This window comes from Montipora foliosa, chromosome 9 (assembly GCF_036669935.1).
Source record: "Montipora foliosa isolate CH-2021 chromosome 9, ASM3666993v2, whole genome shotgun sequence".
NCBI classification, from domain to species: Eukaryota; Metazoa; Cnidaria; class Anthozoa; order Scleractinia; family Acroporidae; genus Montipora; species Montipora foliosa.
Genome location: NC_090877.1, coordinates 43,842,205 through 43,862,204, shown reverse-complemented (window position 1 = coordinate 43,862,204; position 20,000 = coordinate 43,842,205). Strand labels below are relative to the sequence as shown.

At 38.5% G+C, this 20,000-nt stretch overlaps 1 protein-coding gene across 4 annotated transcripts in view; it reads left to right on the top strand.

Annotated features, from left to right (window-relative positions):
• Positions 1-20,000, top strand: part of LOC137969939 (CD63 antigen-like) — a 37,209-nt gene that overhangs the window by 15,784 nt on the left and 1,425 nt on the right. For all 4 annotated transcript variants that reach the window (XM_068816352.1, XM_068816350.1, XM_068816353.1 and 1 more), the window contains exons 5-8: positions 2,365-2,463; positions 4,081-4,233; positions 14,051-14,140; positions 19,188-20,000. The exon at positions 19,188-20,000 is cut by the window's right edge and continues 1,425 nt beyond it. In XM_068816352.1, coding sequence (XP_068672453.1) covers positions 2,365-2,463; positions 4,081-4,233; positions 14,051-14,140; positions 19,188-19,391 — 546 coding nt within the window. In that variant the 3' untranslated portion in view covers positions 19,392-20,000. The remainder of the gene's footprint in view (positions 1-2,364; positions 2,464-4,080; positions 4,234-14,050; positions 14,141-19,187) is intronic.

The window sequence follows — 20,000 nt, the reverse complement described above, 5'->3', positions numbered from 1 at the left end:
TTTAACAAAGCTCATGAATAATTTTATCATTATTATTATTATTATTATTATTATTATTATTATTATTATTATTATTATTATTATTATTAGGTTTCAACATCATGTTCTCGCTGTTGTCATTGCCATCTTTTCTTCTCTTAGGTGAATCATAACAAATGACCAAAGGCTAACAGAATTACATGTATCTCTTCTTCACATTTCCAACACAATTTGCCCTCAATATCCTTGCAGTTCCCAACAAGGCAGTTTTTTGTATTACTCCAACATTGAATGGTATCCCTAGCTTTCCAATCCACCTATCAAATCCTTTGGTGACACTTTCAAGGGCTCCTATCACTACAGGTACGACTTCTACCATTTTGAGTTTCCACAGTCTTCTGATCTCTCTCTTCAAGTCCTGGTATTTTTCCACTTTTTCCCTTTCTTTTTCCCCTACTCTTACATCAGTTGGTACAGCAATATCAATGATTATCCGGCCCCTTTCGCTCTTTCTTGTCAATTACAATTATGTCTGGTCTTCTTGCCTCTATCACATTGTCACACTGAACATTGATATCCCACAAAACTTTGACTTCTTCATTTTCTACTACTCCTTCTGGGGCATGTTCATACCACTTTTGCATATGCTCCAACCCATTCTTCTTACAAAAAAATCCCAATGGACTTTCTTTGCTACATTGTCGTGTCGTCTCTTATATTCTTTCTGAGCCAATTTCTCACATCCACTTACTAAGTGTTGCACGCTTTCACATTTTTTCCAATTATTATTATTATTATTATTATTATTATTATTATTATTATTATTATTATTATTATTATTATTTATATTATTATTATTATTATTATTATTATTATTGTTATTTATTATTAGTTTTGTTTTCCCTCGAGTCCTGATGTTTCCCTCAACTTTGTCTTGGAAAACATCAAGACTAACTGTTTCCCTCTGGACCATACATTAAGTGTACATTATGCCCAGTTAAACAGGCCTTCTGATATTACGCGATGGTGCGATTTCGCACAATCGATTTCAAATCACATCCGATCGCACAATTCACGAAAAATCGCATAATTCACAAAAGGACGCACAAAATTCATAAAATGAAACATAAATCAACACGTTTCTTAGAAATTCCTGCATAAATACGCCATTTTTAAGATGATTTATCTTGGAAAAAGGTTAGAAATCCTTTGCCACCTTCGATTTCGTAAACATTCGAAGTTCAAGGCTTTATTTTGCATGTCGGGGACCTGGTACGAGTCTCCTTCTATTGGTGCAACACAAACACGCACATACACACCCACACCACTGAATTTATGACACAGTTGCCTTCTCTTAGAGAAGAGATTTGTGAAAAATAAGCGAAGTTGTAAGTTTTTCGGCAAAATGTAGTTTCTTTCGTTGAAAACTGATAAAAACTTACTCATGGATAAGTTTGTTGTGAAAACGCCCGCTTTTTCTTCGACGAAGAAGGAAGTTCCCACCTTCCGCGCAATCTGACAGCTCACGATCGAGCAAGAAAGTAGGGAGCTCAAGCACGTGCATTTTTGAGAGGCGGACGGCAACCGGAAGTGAGCTGTTTTCCCTTTCATCTTTTATTTACACAACCACCTTTACATTGCTAAGTATCTTTTCTCCATTAGAGATGATTAGTATAAAAATCTTGGAGACACCACCGTCCCGGCACGTGAAATATTCTCTTCCGGTTGCCGTCCGCGTCTCAAAAATGCGCTTGCTTAAGCTCCCTAGTACCTCACAGGTACGGTCCACGTGGACGATGGACTGATGTTTTTCTCGTCGTGCAATATTAGGGCCGTTTACACGAGAGAAAAGGGACTATTTATACGAATATATATTCCCAGGTCAATATAAGGCGCGGCTTGAAAAAGACGTGAACGTAGATTTTGTACCATTTATACGGGGTGAACATTCGAGTCTTATGCAAGCCGCGGCCAGAGAAAGCCGCGGCTTATTTTTTCTCGTATAAATGGGGGTATGGCCCTATTGTGATTGACCATCTTCGGAAGTTCGTGGTTGACAAGCACCTTGATCATTCATTTGGCATGTTAGCTGTGTCCTTTCAACTTTTAACGTGATGCACCGGTAGTGCAGAAGACCTTATTTTTTTTATTTATCCCAATTAATATCGATCGAGATACATAATTACTGTTCCTTTGTGTTCAAAATGTTTTTAGGGTAGCAAAAAAGTGTTTTTCTTCACCTGAAACCTTATAAAACAAGCTTAAAATTGCTGAGAAAAAAATTGCATAATTTACATTATTTATCGCATAATCGGCCTTTCTAATCGCACAATCTGCCCTGAAAAAAATCGCATAATTTGCATTTTTTTAATCGCACCCTATCAGAAGGCCTTGTTAAAGGATGACTTTGAAGCAGACTTGAAACTGTATGGAAAGACTGGACACTATGAAATACTCAGGAATATTGACAGACGGCAAATAGAGGTACGTACATGAATTTGCACACTTTTTATGACATTATTAAATAAAGTAATTCATGGGATTTTGTGCATTTAATTTGAATTTCAAATTTATTTTAAAGTGTTTTAGGCAGCTGAAAAAAACAAACACAGTCTTGGCCCTTCTTCTTCCAATAATAGCATAAAATGCTTAATTTCCTCGTCAAGGCCATCCCAATTTTCTTGAGAGAGGGTGCAAAATAATTATTAGCTTTTCAATCACCAGTGCAAGTGCTAAACGTATGATTAAAAGGTGGAGATCTGAAGTGATATTTATGAACGTGGAGTTCAACAAAGACCAAATTTTTTAACCCAGGACAGTCTGAGAACAAGTTGTTTGTTGGCATGCATTTCAAAAACAAAGTTAAGATCCTTCAATAAGGAGTCAAACCGATGACCAATATTACTATAGTTGAGGTTCAGGTGACAGATATCCTACTGTACAAAACGTTGCTATAAAATGGTTCATAGTGGATCCCAATGCAGGACCTAGGGTATTATTGCCAAGACATTGGCCAACAAAGCAAGGGTGAGAGCTCATCATGGATCAAGGGGAAGGATCCACAGGGAAATGCCCACAGGCAAATTCTGTGACTGTCAAAGTAATCTGTTTCCATCGGACATCAAATGGGCTACATAATTCTGTTTTTCATGGAAAAATAAGCTAAGTTTATTAGAATTTCATTTTCTATCATTATTTATGTGTGACTTGCTCTTCGCAACATGTTATCCAGTGGAAAAGGAGATCGTTGTTGAACTACATCTTCTCGGATAGGAGTACCGAAATTATTCAATTGTGACGGCTAGAATGATCAGAATCAGTGTATTATTTCTGAAAAGTGGAGAAATAATTTCTTGGATTACATTTCAAGGAATCACGAACAGCGAATTCACCGTCGGATCGATGATTCTGGTTTAAATAATGTTATGCGTGTCTTCCATTCGAGCTGACAGCACTGAAAACACAGGCAAACATTTGAATACTAGTTGCTATTACAATCTGTAAAAGCCTTTATCTTTTCGTTGTTCATTTCATTTTCTCACCGATGATAAAACTTAGTTTTGTGAAACTGAACAAGCTTGCATGTGACATATTTTGATATTGATCTGGAAAGCAGAGGTCATCTTGTTTACTTTACAGGAAGAAGAAATTTTTGTTGGATAATTCAACACCCGTTTGAGGATTTGGTAAACTTTAAAACGAAGAAATTCTAGGAACGTAGAATAAGAGATTTCATCTGATGCTACAAGTGTGAATTGCGATTTACGTGAGCGATAAATGAAACCATCTCTAGTTTACATTTACTGAGACCCAATACTGCTTCTCATTATTTACAAAGTACCGCGCAAGCAACGAATTAAACTAAATTAAACTGTCGTGCCTTGTTTTCATTGTCAGTTTTTTGGTTATCAAATAAATTAGTATATCTCGCATCTTCTCACGATTATTTTTGGTTTGGTCAAGTCCCAAGAGTAATACAACACTAAAACTCCCGTATGTCAACAAAAACATGGGCGTGGCTGACTAGGGCCCTTTAAACTGTAGCAAGTTTCAAAATGATATTAAATGATGATGATTTTTTTGTGGGGTGGTTCTGATTAGGGTAAGTGCTGTGGAGCAATCAATTACGCTGATTGGAGACATACAGCTTATGGAGGAGGCAGATATGACAAAGTCCCAGACAGCTGCTGCAAGGTGGATCACCGGCGCCATGCTTGTGGGTTTGAATTTGAACTTAGCAAAATAAACCAGAAGGTAAATAGTTCTTTTTATGGTTTGAGGGTTTGTGTGACTTGTACCACTCACATGTATAAGCTAGCACAACTCTTCCATAACTCTTGTCTCATCAAAGATATCCAATGAATCATTCATCAATGAACACAAAGACGAGGTGTTAGACAACTGGTCATACCTTGTATCTGTTGGGAATTTCTCATACCAAAGTTGATTATACCATTTGTGATCTTAAAATGTCTACAAAGGATAAAACAATAAGAATGTAACTCAGTAACATAAACAACGGTATGCAGACGGTATTGTGTGGGCAACCCTAAAACCTGGAATCTGGAATCTGGAATCGCAGGTCATTGTTTTACCAATACAGAGAGTAAAAACTATCCTAAACATTCATAAAAGCTAATCTTAGGCCTAATTCGGCCTAAACAAACGTTTTTAGGCCTAAGGTTAGCTTTTATGAATGTTTAGGATCGTTTTTACTCTGTATTGGTAAGACAATGACCTGTGATTCCGGATTCCGGATTTTAGGGTTGCCCGTATTGTGTTCAGTGAGGACAGATCAAAGGTCCGAAGAGGTCTTGATATTTACATGGCATCTGACAGGATGCGGCGATGCGGATCCGCATAATTCCCTAAAATCCGCATCCTCCGCATAATTACGATATTTTCCGCATAAAACTGAAGAAATGCCTGATATTTGTGATAAGGCAGCTGCTTACCACCCTCACAAACACAAAAGCCGAAGAGATTGACTATTTTAAAACGCTTATTTTCCTGAACATTGAAGAAAACAAGCCATTTCGTTCGCAAGATGAAAAAAATTCCACTCATTTTTCGGGAATGAGCCTGGACCCTCGTTAAACCGTGTTCATAACATACCCTAGGCTCGAATTTTTTTTAAAAAGATGCAAGGTATGAGAATTTAGCCACAAGTTATAGTGGCAAATTAAAATTGCATCATTTGCAACTCTGGTAAAGTAGGGACAATCATTGCGATGAAGTTGTACAAAACAAAGAGCCCGCAATACGTATGTGTAAAAAACCGCTGAAAATGGTGAATGATCGAGGGAATGGATCGTGGTTCAACCACATCACAATTTTGCTCCATATCTCCAAATTGAAACAAAACTCATGACAAGAAACAAAATATTTTTTATCGCTTTATTTCTTTTAGCAAACGTTTCGGCAAAATGCCGATTACCAACCCTTTTATTTTAACGGTGAATGCTAGTCGCAAATTGGCGACTCAGCCAGATATCTTAATTGCAAAGGGAAAAAGCGACTGTATTGGTCGCAATTTCGAGTCCTGATTTACCATAAGCATGTAAATACATTGGACGGGCCTAATTATTAGTTCTATAAATGTTTAAATTTCCGCATAATCCGGTGTAATTTCCGCATAATCATCGCATGTTTACACATAATATGGCCAAAAATTTCCGCATAATCTTTAATTTTTTTCCGCATCCTATCAGAAGTAAATAATTTACCGTCTCAGGAAAGAATTAGCCTTGGCATGACTTGACACCAATGGAGGTCAAAAAGATGTAAATGGCTTGAATTGTTCAGACTGTTTATTAAAACTCTTTTTCCTAGTTCTCTATGGAAATCGCACACTCATGAATCATTCTTGTAGGATTCGTTCGTAGAAAGCCGCCATTTTCACCGATCGCGCTGAAATTTGACGTGTTTACTGGGGAGAAATAGCCCCAGTTTCCCTGTAAATTTCGGCTGTCTAGCTTTCATGACGCCTACATGACGGACATTCTAAGTCAGGCAATTTGAGCTCGAGGGAACATAGGCAGCCCAAGCTCGCGTCACTACAGACAGCCGTTGTGAATTTAAAAGCGTTATAAGACTTTGTATGGGAAATCAAATACCGTCGATTATAAAGCCTAAAAATGCTCAATTTAACTTTCATTCAATAAAATGAATCGAACATGGTTACGAGAATGGGGTAAGTGTTGTAAATGAAATGACTGTACCTCAGCGGGTGGAGTTAATTTGACCTCGGACCCAAGCTCCGTGTCTTCACGGGTCATCAGTTACTGTTAAATTCATCAGCTATCGTGGAATTGAAGGAGAAAATGCTCATTTCCAGCCAAGTGCGTTGGGATTTTTGACTACGAAACATTCTCGGAGGTTCGCAAATGATGTGGCTTTAGCTCTGCGTGAAAAACTCTTGGCTGGGATGGATTTTCGAGTCGCAAACCGCCTCTGAGCTGACAACGGTCGGAATCGTAGTGTGCAGCCTTGACTTCGTCTTAGAACATTGAAAACACTCACAGAAAACTTTTTGCAATTCCCAATCTGTGAATAAAATGGGTTATTTCTGTGTTCTAAGTGGGTTTCTCTTGGGATTTCCCAAATTGGGAAAGTGATACCAAAACCAATCTTGGGACAAGAATTCCACATTATTTCCCCTACATTAGGATTTATATGTCCCAATAATTCTCCTTTAGTATAAATACACAGGTGATTATACAAAATCGCACGCTCTCATTGGCTCGCTATCTCAGATTATCAGCCGATAATCACCTCGACGGACAAAATGGCTGCCAGTAGTCGCTTTGCCACTGTAAGTGAAGATGATTTCACATTGAAATGTTTTTTTTCTCTTTTTTGAAATAATCACCTGTGTATTTATACTAAAACAACTATTCGCCTCAGGCTCAGTGATTATCGGTGAATATTCACCGATAATCACTTCGCCTTCGGTGAATAATTGTTAAATATTGGGATTTACATGTCCCAATAATTCCCCTATATTGGGATTTATACGTCCCAATGATTCCCCTCTATTGGGATTTACACGTCCCAATAATTCCCCTAAATTGGGATTTACATGTCCCAATAATTTCCCTATGTTGGGATTTATATGTCCCAATAATTCCCCTATATCGGGATTTACATGTCCCAGTAATTCCCCTATATTGGGATTTACACGTCCCAATAATTCCCCTATATTGGGATTTACGCATCCCAAACATTGGCCTACATTGGGATTTACATGTCCCAGTAATACCCTTATATTGGGATTTAAATGTCCCAATAATTTCACTATATTGGGATTTACATGTCCCAATAATTTCCCCTGTTATCAGGAAATTCCTGTCATAATAATTTCCCTCCCTTGGATTTTCTTGACCCAGCAATTTCCTTCAAATGGGGTTCTTTTCCCGATAAACAGCTCCCTTTTATGGTTTTCATGTGAAAATACTTTTTGCCCCCAAAACATATAAAGATTAGCATGTAATTTGACCAACAATTTCCTTCAATGATGCATGGCTCAATAATTGCCTGTTAACCATGGGAATCATAATATAACCCTGAATGCAACTGTTCATTTTCAGCCCATTGACAACTGCTCTGCTATATAGTAAATGAGAAACACACAAATCTGTGACAATTAAACAACTTAATAAACAGTATTAATAACCACTAAGGGTGTACATTAGTATTTATCTTTAGACTAGAATAATTAAATAACATGCATTAAACTTGGATTTAAGAGTGGTTTGATAACTTTACAACAGCATTTACTGGTGGGTCTAATTCGCAGGTCGCGGGTTGCAGGTCATTTTTTCACCAATACAGAAAGTATCCTAGACATTCATAAAAGCTAACCTTAGGCCTACTTAGGCCTAAACAAAAGTTTTTAGGCCTAAGGTTAGCTTTTATGAATGTTTAGGATACTTTCTGTATTGGTGAAACAATGACCTGCAACCCGCGACCTGCAAATTAGACATGCCGCGGTAATATTAATAATGCTATCCTCATATAAATGTTTTGTTTCCAGTGTTGCTCAACCACGGTGAGTGAGTCTCTGGAATAGGGTAACAAAATTTGTCCAAGGAAGGATTACTTTTTTTTGCAAACGTTGGCTGCGTAGCACTTATATGAGAATAGACTTAACTGATTGGAGTGTAATGTGAAGTGCCAGCCTTCTATCCCATATGAACCATTAGTAGGGCTAACGCTGACACGGTTCATATGGGGTAGAAGGCTGGCACTTAACATTGCACTCTATAAACAAAATTTGTCAGTTGGTTTTCCAAAAGGCGTAAATGTAACTGTGACAGCCCATTATTTGGACTGTGTCTTTAAAATGCAAACAATGCATTTTACACTTGGAAACACTTGATAAAAGCTAAAGGCAATGGATCAGAAAATGTTTCTGTTCTTTTTGGGAAAATTGGTTCAGTTGGTTGATCAGAACTTCAAATAATTAATGTGGGGAAATACTCCCAAATAGTTCACACCCTTGCAAAACAAATCTGGGACTTCCTGGGAATTCCTGGAAATTTCATAGGAACAGAATTGTGAATTTTCACAGGAAACTCAGACTTGGAATAATTCCAAGCTGTGCATCAATTAGATTTAAATTTCTTGAAATAAGTGATAAAAACTTGGAATTAGACAGAAATTTTGGACATTACAAGTGCTGAAACTTTCTTGAACGAGTAAACAAAATTCTAGTTTCTAAAGAAACGGTGGTACTGCGTTGGTGGGAGAGTGCAGGGGCAGCCAACGAGAATATAGTTCAAAACCACTTAAACATACAGTTGTTTAGCGTATTTTGGTATTTAAACAGTAGATATAGGCATATTTCTATCGCCTAAAAATTTTTCATCTGTTTGGATTTCCTAGCTGAAAGTTTAGTGATCCGAAAATTATAGGGATCAAAACGTACCTTTTCGAAAATTCCAGGCAGAAAAAAGGCTCCGAAAATTCTAGGTGACCTTTTTGGGGTAAAAAATCCATTTAAAATGGGCAATTATATCATTTTTCAGATGTTCGAAAATCCTAGGACAGGCAGGCAAGCAAGAAATTTTACAACAAATATTCCGAAAATTCTAGATCTCAAATCGTCTTCCGAACAGATATTTTCCGAAAATTGACGTTGGGTGCCCCTGAGAGCGAAACATGAAAATTTTCATGTTTCTTGAACGAGGTAAGAAAAATCAAGAATTGACCTTAAATAACTGAGAAGTACAAATGCACATGTGGAAGAAACAAGGTTAAAGTGACCTGCTCCCGTAAAATAATATTCCAACCAGCAAATCAGAAATGTGCTGGACACCATTCCAGTGAAGCTAACAGTTACCATCATGACAAAAAAAATTAGAATACAAAATAATTGATTTCAAAGCAGTTATCTTCAGGTCAAAATCTTTGGATTGGGTTCTTGTTTTGAATTTAAAATACAAAAAGGGCTTTTTAAGATTTCAGATAAACCACAGAACCATAACAAGTCTGCAAAGAGTAATCCGAAACAGTGAAGCATCTGTGTCAAACGATGGCAAGATACAAGGTTTTGTTTTTGTTAGTTCTCTTTTTCTTCCAAGTGTTATAAAGTTTGACAAGAAATGTGCAAATTCAACACAAAGATCTCAATCGTGCAACTCTTGAGTTTGACCATTGTTTCAGCAAAGTCATAAATTTACTCTCCAAGATGAGGTTATTTATCAAGATGATCCTCGCGTATCACATTTCGACACACGTATGCAAATTTGTTAAGCTCGAAAATTACACAACATGATATTAAAGTTCACAAAGGCTGGAAATATCTCGGCAAAATCCTTTTCCAGCGAAAAATTAATCGAAACAAACAACATATTTACTATTACAGGCAAAAATACCTTCCTATTTCAATTGCGTGCGTGCAAACAAGAGATGCAATTAAATACATGAGCAGGTTTGACAGTTCACATCAAACCCCTTTCGACTCGGAACCTTGACCGTAAACAATGAAGCAGAAAAGCGACAACAACTTTCATTCAAATAATTCTTCACTGTCACATTTCCAAATATTTTACACCTTTGCAGAGGTGAGTACAAAATACCAATAAATGTAAATGTAAATTGCCAGACAACTAAGATGCGACTTCAGTAAACACTGTGATACATTCAAGGCGTTCGATTCCTTCAATGTTTGTTAAATCCATAAAAAAAATTGCTATTTGATTTCAGTGTTTTATATAATACCAAGTTAGTAAAATATTAGAAACAAAGCTCACTTGATATCCAAAGGCGAAAAATGAAATTGTTGTCGAAGACCAAAACACTCGTTGCTTAAAATCCAGACATTTATTTTTCAGCGGTGTCTTGTTTCTCCAATTGACGATCCATTCTTGAGCTCCATGAGGGTATATTTTGTTTAAAGATCCACTAAAACGCCATTCACGTCAATGACTTATTAGTGAAATTTCCAATTGTTATACCTGAAGACTGTGCAGAGTTGAGAACAGGTAAATACAAATCTGACAAATAGCGAGACAACTGAGATAACAGATCCACTATATGGATTCCTTCTCTGTCTTTGTTGAACCCATACTGAGTTACCAGAGAACTGTTCATTTGGTTTGAGTGTTGCACAAAACACCGCACTTAGCAAAATTTTAGGAAGACAGCTCACTTTGATTACGGCTCGACGGGCGACAGATTGTTGTCGAAGTCCATTACTCGTCGCTTCTAACATTCGACCACCTGTCTTGTTCAGTATCCAATGCGCTTGCCATTATTGAGCTTCATGTTTTGTTCAAAGATCCACTAAAACGCTATTCGCGTTACATGACTTTCGACGCCATTGCCGGTTAAGTTAATCGTCCTACTGTGTTCACCAGAGAAATCTACGCATTTTCCACTACCCTCTCGATCCTAAGAAAATACGTGTAGAAGGCTCTATGCACAAAGACACCGCTTAGCAGGGGAGTGACAGGCAAGACTTTTACCGACAAGGAAAAAAAGAAAAAGAAAAAGAAAACGAAAAATAAAAAAACGACGAAATTAAAGACAGATTCCGACTGGGTTTGGCAACCCAGTAATTAAGTATCCTTGCCAGAAAAATTGACTTGAAGGTACTCTACCTTTAAATCGTCATTTTGAAGACAATAAGGCATCAAATCAAATGTTATTCGCCTATAGTTAACGCTTACCTTTTTACTTGAGTTCTTGTAAGCATTTCCCTGCCTTGGATCAGCATTTAAAGAGTAAAACAACAAAAAAATCACCACAAATTTGTGAGCGTTGATACAAACGTTCTAAAGCCGCCGATTACCGCCAAAATCGGTAGAGAGCTTGCCGTGGAGACTGCTGGCCAAAATGAAAACGGCTCACTAGTTCCAGTCTGGTCTCTCACTCGTTATACAGGCTCGCGCAGGAAACATTGAAGAAAAATGAGCAAGATTCCGAGCGAAGTCCTCCAATTAACCCTCAAACAAAGTGGGAAAGATACTGGTATTCATTAAGTGGATAAAGTGCTGACATGGAGTGTGTAATTCTTAACATTGATGCTTCATGTTCCTTTTGGAACAAGGCCGGTCAAACGTGGAGGATATTTCAATAATCTATAGAATCATCATAATAAAGGCTTTTAGTTTCATTTATCCGTGTTACACTATTGGGAATTAAATTGGGGAAATAATCCCTTATTATTATTTTACAATTTAAGGAATAACTTGGGGGAATGTGTCCATATTATTCACAATACTGGGAATAACTTGGAAAATGTGTCCATATTATTCACAATTCTGGGAATAACTTGGATAAATGTTCCCATACTAATCACAATTCTGGGAATAACTTGGGTGAAGGTTTCTATATCATTCACAATGTTGGGAATAACTTGGGAAATGTGTCCATATTATTCACAATTCTGGGAAATAAACTTGGGTAACGGTTTCTATATCATTCCCAATGCTGGGAATAACTTGGGAAATTTGTCTATATTATTCACAGTTCTGGGAATAACTTGGATAAATGTTCCCATACTAATCACAATTCTGGGAAATAAACTTGGGTAACGGTTTCTATATCATTCCCAATGCTGGGAATAACTTGGGAAATTTGTCTATATTATTCACAGTTCTGGGAATAACTTGGATAAATGTTCCCATATTAATTACAATACTGGGAATAACTTGGGGAAATGTTCCCCCATAATTCACAATATTGGGAATAAATTGGGAACTTTTCCCATATTGTTCCCAGCTTTGGGTATAACTTGGGAAAACGTTCACATCATATTCCCAATATTGGGATGCAAAAAGAAAGTAGACGTTATTTCCCAATGAAAACCCAACATTTTCCCCCAAAAGTAATTTCTTGTCCCAATTTTTTCCCACGAGTGGGAAAATTTCCCATTTAATTCCCAAATGGGAATCTCGAAAAGTTTCCTGTGACTGAAAACACAGAATTCCCGAAACGGTGTAATAAGCTCCAGAAGGCACAAGAATACACCAGAGGTGAGTCATTTTGATTCATTTTATTGAATGAAAGTTAAGTTGACCATTTTTTAGGCTTTATAATCGACGATATTTGATTTCCCATACAAAGTCTTATAACGCGTTTAAATATTCTCAACGGCTGTCTGTAGTGACGCGAGCTTGGGCTGCCTATGGAGGGAAGGCGATTCAACCGATCGCCGAGTGGTTTTACTAACGTTTTTTGGCCAAAAAAAATACACTACAGGCTTCGGAACGAATAAAGAAAAGGATTGTGGTGCATTTGATGGAATTTCAAGCGTTAAAATCGCTGACAAGGTAAGATTATTTTCAAAGCCTTCACCACGTGTTCCTTCGATCTCACAGGATTGTGTTTTCCCTCAAAATATTCGCTTGTTTTCGCTTTCGCTCAAACATATTTACCTTGATTACAATTGTCCAGTGAATAGTTTTATCCTCTGGGATGAATTTTCCGTCGAAAACGGACACGGAACGATTTTCGCAAATCGTAAGGGCATTTCCCGAATTCCATTCTAAACGGAAAAAGAGGTAAAGATTTTCCGGAAAATGCCTTTCCATTTGACCTCAAGCCGAGATTTCCGGATTTTTTGGCTGAATCGTAAGCACCCACGGACTCTGACCACTCTGGCTTAACACTCTGCCCAGGGCCAATTTAAGCGCAGTCGCAGTGAAGGTCCATTTTTGTAACCGATGGAAACCACTATTAGGGACTTCAAATTAGGAACTACGACAGCGACGGTCGACGATAACGTCACCTCAAAATATAACTTGGCTCTATCAGAATTTTTTTATTCAGTCTCATTCACGTTCTACAATATGGCGAAATATCCTAAAAATAAATTGGTACGGGCGGTATCAGTGTGAAAAGAGAGAATGAAAGATTCTCCGTTGCTTACGTTGTCGTCAAAACCTGAGATTTGGTGATTTCACGTCGTCGTTATGCAGGGGACCGCAAACATACTTGCTAAAATCCGTGCTGCATGTGCACGCAGCACGGTTACTACGATTCTCAGTTGAGTATGACACTAGGGAAGTTTGGTGACACAGTTTCATCGTTAAAGTTACCATTTTGTCAAGGGCAACTTGCTTCTTTCCAAGGGTAACTTTTCGGGGTTTGACGTCATTTAACTGGTAACGGTCGCCAGTTTGAATTTAACCGTTATCATTAGTAGATCCTAAAAGTTACTCTTGGAAACGGAGGAAGTTGCCTTTGACAACATGGTAACTTTAACGCTGGAACTTTGTCACCAAACTTCCCTAGTGTCATACTCAACTGAGAATCGTAATATTTATGCTCTTCTGATCAATAATATTATTGTTTTGTGGAGTTGTCGTAGTCGTAGCCGTCGTCGTTTCTTAGTTAAACTCCCTATCGTTTCCTAGTCTGCGTAGTCGAGGCGGAAGCCCGTGATTTTTGGACTTCCTGGTTGGCCCTCGCCCCAGCATTAAAGGCCCTCATTTGGTGGCGTTCATGTTTACGACCGCACTGAAATATTTTAAGTCCCTATTTTCCATTTAGGAAGGCGGAGTTGGACGACGTGCAGAGAGAATTCCTTTACATGTGTTTTTATCATTGTAATTTTTACTAGGGGTGCAATAGCTATTCTCCCGCTTTGGACGGAATGAAACTGCACCTGAAACTTGTGGCTTATGGCGGTATCATTTGTGGAATAATCGAGGTAACAGTTGCACGATTCTTTTTCATTCACGGGTACTTAATGGGTGAATTTGTTGTTTGTGTTGTATTTGAATCGTGGTGTTGCATGCATGAACAAACTGTGTTTCTTTATAAAGATCAAGTGCCTATCTAAATTAGGACGAAGCTAATGCACCGACATCAGGATTGAATTAGAAAACAACAGACACAAATATGTGACAGGAACGGTGGACCCCAACCGTATATCGCAGCAAACGTACCTTGCGCATTTATAAGGGTGCGTTCGATTCATTAGAGACCAAATTTGGATCAAGAACTCCAATTCATCTTCCCATCCAAAAAAAATCTAAAAATAAATTCCCCCCCCCGCGGATTTGGCTAATTGAAATACTTCCCCAGCATAAACTTTTATTAGACGCTCCATGAGCGTAAACTGGGTTTCCTGTGGTACGTGTTACACAAAAATAGAAGGCAATGAGTTGGATGTTATTGAACTGCAGCCTTCCAGTTAATTTTTTCAAGTCAAGTGGGAGGTCATTAAGACCATTTGAGGGGTCACCCATACGTCTTGCCAGCAGTTGCCCTTTGGCTCACATGTTCTCACTTTGATTATTTTGTAATTTCCTGTCCCGTTTTGAGGTCTTTTACTTTTTTTAGCTTTGGTGATAAAATTCAGTTCAAAGATAACAACACACGCTCTTGAGTTAAACTCACTCAGTTCTTCTTTTAACAAACTGCAAATTGCTCTGACTGACGTTTTCCTGCATGTCATGCATGTCTTGCATCAGTTGCACTAAGCAAACGTTTATTCTACGCAATAAGGAAGGACTGAACGTGTTGTTTCCGCTTCGTAATTCCTCTTCTTTTCAGTCTAATCTGATGCCACGTTAATTTTTTTTGCTTAACGTTTGCACTAAAAAGTACCGTAAAAGCCGGGAGTTAACAGTAAAGGACAAGCCGGAGAGAACGCTCCGCGATTCCAAATCAACGGTCGAGGACTAAAAGAAATACCTCTGGTCGCACGACCTCAGAACCCCATTTCCATGCGTAGAGATAGCTCAGATTTCTCGTCACGGTGTTGTCGTCAAACCAGTTTTGACCGCCAAGCTGGGACTCCTTCTCGCGGGACGCTATGAAGCGCATCATTAACATTCCTGAAAATTGTGATTACAGTGATAATTGTTCATTTCAACAGCTTTAATAGTTTTGGAGCAATTTTAACGATGTTGTATTGATTTTCAGTGCGTAAGATTGATTTATTTGATAAAAGTTTTTTCCCTCCGAGCGAATCGATGAGCAAAATAATTTAACTACAATTAAAATGGGTCTTTTCACGTTGTCAAAGCCGTTGAAGTTGCGTGAAGGCACTGAAGCAGCATACGGACCAGCGGAAGAATTAGGCCTTTTCCTTTCCTCTTGGGCCAAAGTCACGCAATGCTGTTTGTCACAACTGCTGTTGAGAGCCGGTTTTTCGATTTGTCCAAGGAGGAACCCCATCCAAGGTAACGTCCAATCAGCGAACTAGGAGAAATTCTGTCCCAATTTGATGACTAGGAAATGAGGTTCTGGGGTTGTGCGACCAGACGGTTTTTTTCGTCCTCAACCGTTTATTTGGAATCGCGGAGCGTTCTCACCGACCTTTAAAAAAAAAAATTCCTCTGGCACCTAGGGTAGCCAAAAGACAGATGAAGGAAAAGAAAACAATAACATAGCTTTTATATAAACCTCTGAATTTCTGTTTCTCAGCGAAAGATTAATGGCAATCAATCGTAAAAACACTGAAATTCTGCAGTCTCTTCCGTCTAGAATCAAGAGTTCTGTCAAAAGGAAGAAATTGATCACGTGCTAAGCAACTACAAAGGTGCACGTGATTACCTTGTGCTGCGTTCTTGTTTACGTTGAATGAACTTCAGGCTACAAATAAGAATGTTAGCTTAATCGTTCGTCGTTTTCGAAGTAAAACAACTTACTTTTTAGCCAAGAAACTTCCGTCTTTCGTTCTTTAATTTTGTTGTAATATTGTTTTAATCAATACAGAATTTGTAATTGAAAATCTAGACATCTATGAGATGCAAACATACTTGCGAACACTATTTATCGCAAATCACAATGCTGACTAACACAAAGCGAAGGAAATTTGTCATACATATGAAGTTTTTTACTATCCGAATGTTTTTGGGTTAGATTTAAGCGATATAATAATATTGTTGAAAATTTTTCGCGCTTGTAAGTCTTAGAACCAGGAACTTAAAGAAATATTTTGGGCTTCCCTAATGAATTTCATTTTACACCATCGTGACAAAACAGATCTTTTTCTTACGTTAAAAACTATAGCTACCATTTTGACTTCCTGTCATCTTTATGAAAACTGCTCGGCGCGTGTCAAATCTCAACCCACGATTGCAAATTAGTTGAGCTCGAATGTTACACAACACGATGAATCCACAGAGGCCTTAAAAAAAACTCACAAAAAAACCTTTCCAACGAAAGATTTTATTGAAATAAACAACATATTCGACTGCTCCATAAATAGTTCTTGACCAACAAGAATTAGTCAAATTTCCAATTGTTTTTCCTTGAAGACTGTGCAGAGTTGAGTTCAAATAAATACAAATAGCCAGACAACAGAAATCACAGATCCACCCGAGGTGTTCGATATCCAATCAGAAAAAGTTATCAGAGAATTTTCCATTTGGTTTTCAGTGTTGTACATAACACCAAAGTTAGTAAAATTTTGGAAATACAGCTGACTTAAATCCGGCCAGCCCAAGGCCATTACTCGTCGCTTTTAAGAGTCCAGTCCCCATAAGAGTCCAGTCCCCAGTTGTTCAAACGATGGATAGCGCTATCCACCGGATAAATCACTATCCAGCGGATAAACACTATCAAAACCAATTGAGTTATCCAGTGGACAGTGATTTATCCATTGGTTAGCGCTATACACCTTTTGCACAACCGGGGCCAGATATTTATTTTTCACCGCCTGTCTTTTTTATCCAATTGGCGTTCCATTCTTGAGCTCCATAAGGGCATATTTTAAAAGTTTCCACTAAAACGCCATTCGCGTTACAATGACTTTCGACGGCATTGCAGGTTAATTAGATATTTCACTGTGTCCACCAGATACACTCTATGCATTTCTACTAGCCCCTCAAACCTACCAAACATACGCACAAAGACACTACTTAGCAGGGATAGGAACGACTTTTCCTGACACGGAAAAGAAAAAGAAAAAAAGAATTAAAAAAAAAACAAACAAGCAAATTCAATGCATTTTCTAATTAATTTATCAAGCAAATCCGCGTTGTACCCGGGAATCGAAGCCGGGCCGCATTGGTGGAAGACGAGTGCTCTCACCACTGCGCCAACATTTACCACCTCGTATCTCTTGGCCGTCGTTGCAGTGCTTCCTAAGCTTCCCATCGTCCAACGAATTTGCCGATGTTTGTTTAGGTCCAGAAATGCAAGTAAATGGATTGACGCCCAATACTGATGTCCAACTAGACAACAATAGAGCGAGTTTCAATCGATTGTCGAAAATCCAAAACCAAAGTAATTATTTTGGCCAATTCACCTTTACCACTCGGCGGCCATTTTAAAGTCCGTGGGGAATAAAGGCTTTGTCTTTGCATTGTCTTTGCCCGTCCTGCCTCACACTGAATGAGAGGTTCGACGGGCAAAATCTTTTGTTTGGACATTGAGTGATATGGGTCTATCAAAAAGGACGAAGACAATCCAGTTAACCAATTAAAACTCGAAGTAATTACACCTTGCCGACACAAAGCGCAGGAAAATGTGCACGCGCGAGCCACGATTGGTTTTGGTTTCACTTCTGATTGCTTGAAAAAGTGGCGCGAGAACTTTGAACCAGTCACTGAGTGAAGTAATGCAAAACCAAAGCAATTAGCTAATTACTTTCGAAACTCAATTGAAAATCGCTCTAATGTAGGTGTCCGGGTTTATCGTTATTTTTAGGTTAGGGCAGGAGCCCATGACTGGAAGCCTACAACTTCACTGTATTTGTGCAACGGCGTTTTCACCGGCAGACCGAGTTTTTTTTAGATTAATTTTCCCGCGAAACCAGAGCTTTCCAGCCAAGTCTTGCATGGGAGGTTATTACCCATGGGATTGAGAATGGTCACTCGTGCAAGCCAAGAGGGGTAGCTAGGATTTTTCAATGGGGGGGGGGGAAGGTTATACTCTCTCACACCCATGGTACTTACCTATTTGTCATGTCGACATCCACGCTGTTCAAGTTTTAGTGGAAGTGGCAATTTTTCAGTTGAGCAGTGAGTGCGGGGGAAGATACAAGCGTACAAAGTAGCTGCATAGGTGATGTTAGTTCCACAAAGCATAATAGGCCTTTTTCGGTATATTAAAATTCAGCTTAAAAGAGAGGTTTAGAGGACAAAGACAAAGGAAAGTGAATGATATGCAAATATTTCTCCCATTCATTCCAACGTGTTTTTATGGCTTTTATCCTGACTGCCTCACTATGGGTCTAAAAATAGCTTGATCTGTGAAATTGCCGTTACATAGACCTACGTAGTATTGGAGTTGTAGGCTGCTGGTTATCATGAAGGCCTCCCGGATAGAGTAACTTGAGATGCAGAGTCCAGCGGGACACTTCATGATGTCAATTGTCTGTATTCCAAGGAATGAGCTTAGGAGAAAGGCAAAGCGACACTTCGTGACTCTTGTTAGAGCGGTTTTTAATTGTGTCGAAAGTAATTAGCGAATTACTCTGGTTTTGCATTACTTCATTCAGGGATTAGTTCAAAAGTCTCGCGCCACTTTTTCAACCAATCAGAAGTGAAACCAAAACCAATCGCGGCTCGCGCGATTGCACATTTTCCCGCGCTTTGTGTCGGCTGCGAGTAATTACTTCAAGTTTTGATTGGTTTAGTGGATTGCCTTCGTCCTTTTTGATTGGCCAAAGTAATTACTTTGGTTTTGGTTTTACCGCACTCGATTTAAAATCGCTCTAAAATCGACGTGCATCTAATCACTTGCGTATCTGGACATATCTGACAAATTGACTGCCCCAATGTTTACCTTTTTTCATGCAGATAATCTTGTGGATCGCTCTTCTGTTTCTTTGCCTTTGTGGAAGGAGTCCGTCAAATGGGCAGCATCGTCAAACTTACAAGAAGACAGAAAGCTTTTCAGTACATACGCTTGAAGAAAAGGAGCCTCGTGGAGTTGGGGCACAGGATAACCAAGCTAGTGCCGGGGAAGAGAGGCCGCCTGATACGCAGGAAAAGGCTTTTTAGCGATCCTTTTAGAGTAAAGAAACCGTAATTTGCTGGGAAATGAAATGAAATGAAATGAACACTTCTTAGGGAGTGTCCAGGAGTTCCCAAGAAAACATAGTTGAGATGTATACTTGATTACCTGATTTACAAACAGTATGTACACATTTTTGTTTCCACATTGATTACACGTATTATATCTATAGGTTTACATTAATGGCGACATGAGTTAAACTCATCCACATCTCAAACGCCCAAGGACACTTTGTGACTTCAAAGCCTCATTTACACTCGCAAGTTTTCCTTGACAAGCCCACTTGTCAAGGAAAACTTGCCGACTGTACACACTAGTAAGTTTTCCTTGACAAGTTTTTCCTTGACACGTTTTCCTTGGTAGTGCAGATGGAAAATATGACAAGTTTTCCTTGACAAGTAATTTACACTAGCAAATATCGTCCTTGAACAAGGACACTTGTCAAGGAAAAACTTGTCATATTTTTCCATTTGCACTGCCCAGGAAAACTTGTCAAGGAAAGCTTGCTAGTGTAAATGAGGCTTAATTGTCTGTATTCCGAGACATGAGTGTTGTGGAGAAGAGCAACAGGACATTTATTGAAATCCGCGTGCATC